The 8550-nt window shown below is 37.3% G+C and overlaps 1 protein-coding gene across 1 annotated transcript; it reads left to right on the top strand.

Moving 5' to 3' along the window:
* The first annotated feature begins 759 nt into the window (after positions 1 to 759).
* On the top strand, positions 760 to 3354 carry LOC123556515 (anhydro-N-acetylmuramic acid kinase-like). Its single transcript, XM_045347288.2, has 2 exons — positions 760 to 2120; positions 2776 to 3354. The coding sequence occupies exons 1-2, from the start codon at positions 1377 to 1379 to the stop codon at positions 3172 to 3174; spliced, it is 1143 nt and encodes a 380-aa protein (XP_045203223.2). The 5' UTR covers positions 760 to 1376; the 3' UTR covers positions 3175 to 3354.
* The last annotated feature ends 5196 nt before the right edge of the window (positions 3355 to 8550 follow it).

Here is an 8550-nt window from a genome sequence, read left to right as displayed (position 1 = left end):
CAGCAGTTGACTTATTAGGAACTTACGGGCTTTATCGTTTGGAAGCAGTGTGATAATAAGTCATATTTTGGTGTATTTTATTTTAGATATATCACGTCAGGCAAATCCGAGAATGTTGATTATGTTCAGTTGATGTGTTTTAGCGGAAATATTCTGCGGGACTATGTGATGGTCAAAGAAATGTATTAACATAAAGTACGATTCATGATGTTTATTGTTTGAGAGCGGTTAGCGGTTTTGTAAAATTGAAACCAGTTTCACATAGTAATCGAGTCGGATCCGATTAACCGAGTAATCGTCACAGTCCTATTTTTCAAGTTTTAAATGTGATCCGACTTTGATGGGAAAAAAATACATTTCCGTGTAGAGGAAGGACCACTGCATACATACCTGTTCATCGTTTTACTCGTGTAGCTACGAAATGAATAAAACAGACTCAAAATAACGTACCTCTCGTCAGTTGTCATTTTCGCCGCAATTTAACAAGTTAGCAACCAGCATAACACGTCTTTTCCCGGTACACGGGGTGTTACAAGACTTTATAATCCCTGCATATTTTTTATTGTTTACATTTATTGCATAAGCTGAATAAATGGTAATGATCTGTTTACACTCAGACCCTTAAATTTCATAGAAGTACTGAACTACTTTTTAGCGTATGTATGGAGAAAGGTAGTAACGGCATTTGTAACTACGTTTGGCGAAAAGCAGTAATTTAAGAAAGAATAGGAAGTGTTTTTCCGCGAGGAAGCAGTTTAGTTGTAAGCGGGGCCACTATTACCGTACAATTACAATATTTAAAACGATTACGGTACGTGCACGGTTAGGGTAATCGACTGGATCGTTGATAAAGTTGTAAACTATACTATAAACCTTTTGGAGGGAACTTGATATTGATTTGTATTGTGATTGATTTTTAACCATCTGTTCCCTACACAGAGAACAACCAAACGTACTGCAGGATAGCGTTTTCCACATAACGGAAATTGATTTATGCCAGGTATCACAGTGTATACATATTAATATTGCGAGTTACAGGAAATAAATTTTAACTGTTGTAAATAGGTTGTAAATAGGTTGCTTGTACAAGGTCATGCATGCCTAAAGGACGTGGCGAATAGTGTGAAATTAGATTGAAAGAAAATTGTCAAGTGGCACGTACACGACGTTGAGCAAACATACTGTTTTATTAAAAGTGAAAGAAAACATTTTTGTACAAGAGGCTAAGTTACATTCATCATATTGATTGAGCGATTGACTGATTAATTGATTTAATATCTACGCGCCAAATTTAGTTTATTCTCTGCGAAAGAATACGGTGTTCTGCAGCCACTCTCGGTGTTAATGAATTATTTTAGGTGACAGTTAATCGCAGTATGGCGACATTTGTCGGGATAGGTTGTATGTCTGGATCATCCCTAGATGGTTTGGATATTTGCTGCGTTGAGTTCACGGGTGACGTCTGCTCCGATTTGTGGGGCTATCGTATACTGACTGCCGAGACTGTACCATATACCACAGAGTGGACTGACAGGCTTAGAGATGCTGCAAAATTTTCAGGCGCTGATCTTATTAAACTACACGTGGACTACGGGCAGTTTGTTGGGCGAACTGTTTCAGAATTTATAGAAAAGAACAATTTGGCGAACGTTCAGTTTGTTTCATCACACGGACATTCAGTTTTCCATCAGCCTACTGACGGATTTACTTTTCAACTTGGCGATGGACAGACGACATCAACGCATCTTACAGTTCCGTATGTCTGCGACTTTCGATCCAAAGATGTTTGTCTTGGTGGTCAAGGGGCACCACTTGTCCCGTGCGGAGAACGTTTCTTATTTACAAACAATGAGATGTGTGTCAATTTAGGAGGAATAGCAAATATCGGTATCAAAGGACACAGCGGTTACGACGTTTCCATGTGCAATATCGTGCTTAACCGTCTCGCTTCGCAGATAAATGGCAAATTCCTTTTTGACAAAGACGGTCAGCTAGCACGGAGTGGAAGAATTGTCAGTGAGGTACTTGAAAAACTGAATGACTTGTCCTATTTCAGACAGCCGCCTCCAAAATCTCTGTGGAAAGATTACATTGAAAAAGAAATATATCCGCTTTTAAATGTAAGTATAGATACACGCTGCATCCATTTCATTGTAAACTTTCCATGCACAATATTAGGTTCTCAAAATACATTTCAAAGGAAATAGAATTTCCGTCATGGATATCGGTTTAAAATTATTACAGAATTTTCATTTCTTTATATAACAGAGTAGGAAAGCCACGTGACTTCGGTATCATACGCACGAACGTGCGTTTGCTTATAATTATCTAATTATTTGACATATTTTAATACTACGATAAACAGGCGTCGAAGACAAGAGGAGTGCTTTCCTTGTTATAAAAACGTCCAGTCATTCTCAATACTGTCCTCAAACTCTTCGCAGTTTTTTTTCACTGACCAAATGTGTTAGTGAAGTATTTGAAGAAAATACTGGAATGTGTAGCAAACGCTTCGTTCCGAGGAAAGCATTTTCCTATCTCAGTCATGTAATAAGATATAAGCAAAAATGTTATCTAAACCCCGTGTGTACGATACCGAAAAGTCACATGGGTTGTCCACTCTGTATCATATACGTTTTGTATTGATTTGGTGACAGCTTGAAAGTCATTTAGTATATAACTTTTCTTCGCTAACATATGTTGTTTTCATTTGTCTGATATGAAAAGAATCCACAAATGGTTACTCATAATTATAGATGTATTGTTAACTTTCAGAGGGAGCAATACAAAATAGAAGATTTGTTGCGAACATGCACAGAACACGTGGCATTAAAGATTGCGGAAGCATGCATTGATGCCAAAGAGCTAATGCCCGACGCAGTCAATACCCCAAGCGTTCTTTTTACCGGAGGAGGGGCGCTGAATAAATTTCTTATTGAATTAATCATAGAAAAATTGAACGGTCAAGCGTTTGAAGTGGAACAAGCAGATGAGGATACGATCAATTTCAAAGAGGCGCTAATATTCGCTTTCCTTGGATTAAGGTGCTTGCTTGGCGAGGAAAATGTATTCCGAGAAATAACAGGTTCATCAAGTGACACAATTTCCGGCAGTATTCATAGACCGCTGCCAGTTGGCACTGTCAAACCGATCAGTCTGTTGAGTGCGAGATAACTGTGCAGTTTACACGTGATTGTTTACCTTGACACAAATAACTTTGCTGTTTACATTATCAATCTTATCTGCAGTAGGTGAAGCAACAGTTGATTTACGTCTAATCCATTTCTAACAGAAATATTTCACTTGATAGGTTTAAAGAGAAAATCGTTAGTCAATAAAGTTGATTCTCTATTACATTGGTATCCCGTGATGTATGTTTTCGCGGCCCAGGAGTCATTTCGGCAAATTATTCAAAGATAAGCATAAGGCTGGTTTGAGGTTTCTTGATAAATGCCCGGGAATAATGACCTGTATAATGGCCTACATACGAGTCTGCAGTGTGTTTTTGTTTTAAACTACCTCATTTCAAACTAGTCTCTTTCTAAATTTGACATGAAAAGTTCGAAAATGTGAAAATAGTGTATGAAAATAATGTAGGGGATTTTGCTAAGAAAATTACTGCAGTTGTCATTTTCACTGGACATGGCTATTATTAGATTATATATTGCTGATAAAACCTGATAAAACAAAGAGCTTTAATTGGGTCAGAAATTGTCATGTATAATTCAGTATGTCCCCGCATCGATGTTGGTTCGAAACCTCACTTGGAGTGTAGAATAGTTGAAGCCATCCAGCTGGGCTTACATAGTCAAGGTCCGTAGTTATAGCCAGGTGTCCATCCGTGACGAAACAATGCTCGAAGAGGCACATCAAAAGCATTGGTGCAACAAAGCAAAAAAAAAAGGCTATTATTAGATAAGGCAAACTGTAAACAAATAATCATTAGATGTTAAACTGTTCCAGTTTATGAACAAATACCAAGGCTACAATATTTATAGCCCTGCACTGCTTTTCGGACTGTAAAAATGTAAACATAACTGATACAGTTTGCAAAATTCATCAAATTCTGCTGTATTTCAATGGTGTGCATTCACCTGTCAAAAGAATATCATTATGCCTATACATGTAACAATTATCACCAGACATGTTAAGAGGCTCGTATTTATAAATGCGACTAATTACAAAAACAAGAGGTCCACTAATGCCCTGTATCGCTCACCTGACCTAGTTCTTACCATCCAGTATGACCTGAACTGATGAAAACAAACATTCTGACCTTGCTTAAAGATATAGTGGACCCAATTTGAAAATATGAACAACTACTTCATTGTATCAATATGTATGTAAACTTTGCATGTTCAGTATTGTGTCTTAGATTTAAAATACTTAATACATGTAAAACCAAACATAGTATAAATGTGTACTACTGAGTTGGTTATGAATGGTATTTAAATGTGAATGAAGATTTACAAACACAGTTTATTTACATATTTTGTTAGCTTTAATTCATTTGATGAAGATTCTCTACATTTAAAGTTAGTTTCTAAAAAATAAACTATTCTAGTTAAATATGAGCGACGAATATCTTTAATATAAAACAGGTAGAACTGTTAACAAGGTTTTTCAATGATTTTACCTAGGTACCTCATTTGTTATCCTGGATAACCAAGATTCATGAAGGTAAGGCCAAAATTGTGTCCTCCATTGTGTTAATAGCCCAACTGTTGACTACAGATATAAACAATGGACAAGGGGATCACAGTAGCTCTTCATGAGCACTTCATACTAGGGTGTGTGAAGAAACAGTCAAGAATTCCAAGAGTGCTACTGTACAGCAAAACATTTAGTTTTGACATAATTATTATCCATCATCTGTAAAGGAAATAAGTGGTGGTTTGAATTTTGAATGTGATCACTAATTAGATTCATCATTGTAAAGATAATTATAAATGCAAAATTCATAATCAAATGATGAACATCAAATATTCCCTCTGGAAAAATTATTGCTTATTTATAATGCTAGGAAGAACAGAGAACTGTTTGAAATAGCAATCTATTTTAAAATTTACCACAGTCATAATACTTCTTTTTTCTTTGTTGTCATCCTAAATTTACCTCTCCCAGACATGTAAGCAGAAAGACAATTTTACTCCAACTCCCCTATATAAAAAAGGCGGTTTTGAATCTGGAAATAACACCAGTTGTTTTAAGAGACAGGTAGTCTTTGTTCACAAGTGTTCTCTGTTCACATGGGGTCTCTGTTTACATGTGGTCTTTTTTAACAGGGGGTCTCTGTTCACAGGTGGTTTTTGTTAACAGGGGGTCTCTGTTCACAGGTGGTTTTTGTTAACAGGTGGTCTTTGTTAACAGGTCTCTCTGTTCACAGTTGGTGTTTGTTAACAGGTGGTCTTTGTTCACAGCGGGTCTCTGTTCACAGGTGGGTTTTGTTAACAGGAGGTCTCTCTGTAACAGGTGGTCTTTGTTAACAGGTGGTCTTTGTTCACAGGTGGGTTTTGTTAACAGGAGGTCTCTCTGTAACAGGTGGTCTTTGTTCACAGGGGGTCTCTGTTCACAGGTGTTTTTGTTACCAGAAGGTGACTCTGTAACAGGTGGTTTTGTTAACAGGTGGTCTTTGTAAACAGAAGGTCTCTGTTCACAGGTGGTCTTTGTTCACATGTGGTTTTTGTTAACAGGTGGTCTCTGTTCACATGGGGTCTTGTTAACAGGAGGTCTCTCTGTAACAGGTGGTTTTTGTTAACAGGTGGTCTCTGTTCACATATGGTTTTTGTTAACAGGTGTTCTTTGTCACAGGGGGTCTCTGTTCACAGAAGGTCTATCTGTTCACAGGTCTTTGTTAATAGGAGGTCTCTGTTCACAGGTGGTCTTTAGCACATGTACTTCATTTTACTAGTTAGAGAAAACACTGAACATGAAGACAACTTGAAATTTTATAGATATAATGAAAACTTGAAATTTTATACAATATTAAATGTTTACCCGGATATAACTTACTGAAATTTGTATAACCCTTAGTTAATGAGGTATATAATTACATTTTTATGTACTGGCATACATAATAATATACTAAATGTATATCTAAGTATCAGCCAACTAAAGCCTGTAAATACGCCTGAATATAAATATTTAACATGATCATGAAAATATAAAATTCTGTACAACACCTGTTCTCTGTGTGATGAGCATGGTTTCATGAAAACATAACAAGAGGGCCATAATGGCCCTATATCGCTCACCTGTTATCATTGCACTTAAGGACAAGAAGGTCCTCAGAAAAAATATCTAAGTGCAAAGGACAGGAACAACAAAGGGAAGAAGTTTAACCAAAAAGAAAAAAAAAATCTTACAAGGTACAGATATGTCAAAATACACCTAAAAATTGGAGGTACCATCCATGTTGTACCACAGGAAAGTGGTCTCGGTTTTTCCCTACGGCCAATAATAAAAAAGTTACTAAAAAATAAGCTATGTATAGTAACGTAAAAGGGAAGTAATTAAAAAGAAATTATTGTAGGTGAACAAAAGAAGGATCTGCCAAATAAAAACAAGAGCACTGCAATGCAACCCAAACGCAGAGCAATATACACACAAAACAAAGTCATATGACCTTTGACCCCTAAGTGTGACCTTGACCTTGAAGTGAGCCATCCAAAACATGCCCTCTGCACGTCATTTCGATGAGGTGAACATTTGTGTCAGGTTTCTTTGAAATCCTTCAAGGGGTTCAAGGGTTACAGAGCGGAAGGGAAATTGCTAACCAACAGACAGACAGACAGACGGACACCGAGGTGATAACATAATACGTCCCTTTGGTCGTATAAAAAGGAATCGAGATCTTATGGTGACACAAGTTGTGTGCAAGTTTGGTTAAAATCAAATCATAAATGAAGCTGCTATTGTGCAGACAAGGTCAAAATAGCTCATTTTGGCCCTTTCAGGGGCCATAACTCTGGAATCTATCATGGGATCTGGCCGGTTCAAGACAAGAACCAAGATCTTATGGTGATACAAGTTTTGTGCAAGTTTGATTAAATTCAAATCATAAATGAAGCTGCTATTGTGCAGACAAGGTCAAAATAGCTAATTCTGGCCCTATCAGGGGCCATAACTCTGAAACCCATAAAGGAATCTGACCAGCTCAAGAAAGGAACCAAGATCTTGTGGTGATACAAGATGTGCAAGCTTGGTTAAAATCAAATCATAAATGAAGCTGCTATTGTGCAGACAAGGTCAAAATAGCTAATTTTGGCCCTTTCAGTGGCTATAACTCTGGAACCCACTAAGGGATCTAGCCGGTTCAAGAAAAGAACTGAGATCTTATGGTGACACAAGTTTTGTGCAAGTCTGATTAAATTCAAATCAAAAATGAAGCTGCTATTGTGCAGACAAGGTCAAAATAGCTAATTCTGGCGCTTTCAGGGGCCATCACTCTGGAACCCATAACGGAATCTGGCCAGTTCAAGAAAGGAACCAAGATCTTATGGTGATACAACTTGTGTGCATGTTTGGTTAAAATAAAATCATAAATGAAGCTGCTATTGTGCAGACAAGGTCCAAATAGCTAATTCTGGCCCTTTCAGGGGCCATAACTCTGGAACCCATAATGGAATCTGGCCAGTTTAAAAATGGAACCAAGATCTTATGGTGATACAAGTTGTGTGCAAGTTTGGTAAAAATCAAATCATAAAGAAAGCTGCTATTGTGCAGACAAGGTCAAAATAGCTAATTTTGGCCCTTTCAGGGGCCATAACTCTGGAACCCATAATGGGATCTGGCCAGTTCAAGAAAGGAAGCGAGATCTTATGGTGATAAAAGTTGTGTGGAAGTTTGGTTAAAATAAAATCATAAATGAAACCACTATCATGCAGACAAGAAATTGTTGACGGACGCACGCACGCACAGACTGACGACGGACGAAGGATGATCACAAAAGCTCACCTTGTCACTATGTGACAGGTGAGCTAAAACTTCATACAATAATTAACGAGCATGACATCTGAATTACTAAATATCTACAAATGTTTTCAGCTGACAGCCAGAATGTCATGTTAAGTTTGGCAGCTGTAGCCTAACTTTCTGGCACCATTTCCCATCTCCAGTAAAATTTAAACTTGACATGATGTCTACTGCCTTAAAATTCTGACATGTGGCAACCATTACTATAATGGAACCTTCCCCCCATCTACCTCAAAGTTGATCTTCACTATTTGTAAGGTGTCCCAAACCAACAAGATTCATCTGGTAATCAAGCAAGGTTGATGTCTATATACATCTTTTACCATCATCTTGTTTCAGTCCTATTTTTCCATTAGTGTCAAATGACTTACATGAGGAAAACTTCACCTCAGCTTCTTTGAAAATATGATGGAAAGTTTAACACCCTAACTCTGAAAATAAAATCTGCTGCATTATAAAAAGGATGACTGTGAGTTTTGACTTTGAACAAGTAACCACAAGTAAAGTTTATTTCTGAGCCAATAATCTGAAAATATCCTGGTATCTTGTCAAGAACACAGTTAGACAACCAAATTA

Source organism: Mercenaria mercenaria, chromosome 5 (genome assembly GCF_021730395.1).
Source record: "Mercenaria mercenaria strain notata chromosome 5, MADL_Memer_1, whole genome shotgun sequence".
Taxonomy (NCBI): domain Eukaryota; kingdom Metazoa; phylum Mollusca; class Bivalvia; order Venerida; family Veneridae; genus Mercenaria; species Mercenaria mercenaria.
The sequence above is the reverse complement of the archived record's forward strand: the minus strand, read 5'-3'. Positions and strand labels throughout refer to the sequence as shown.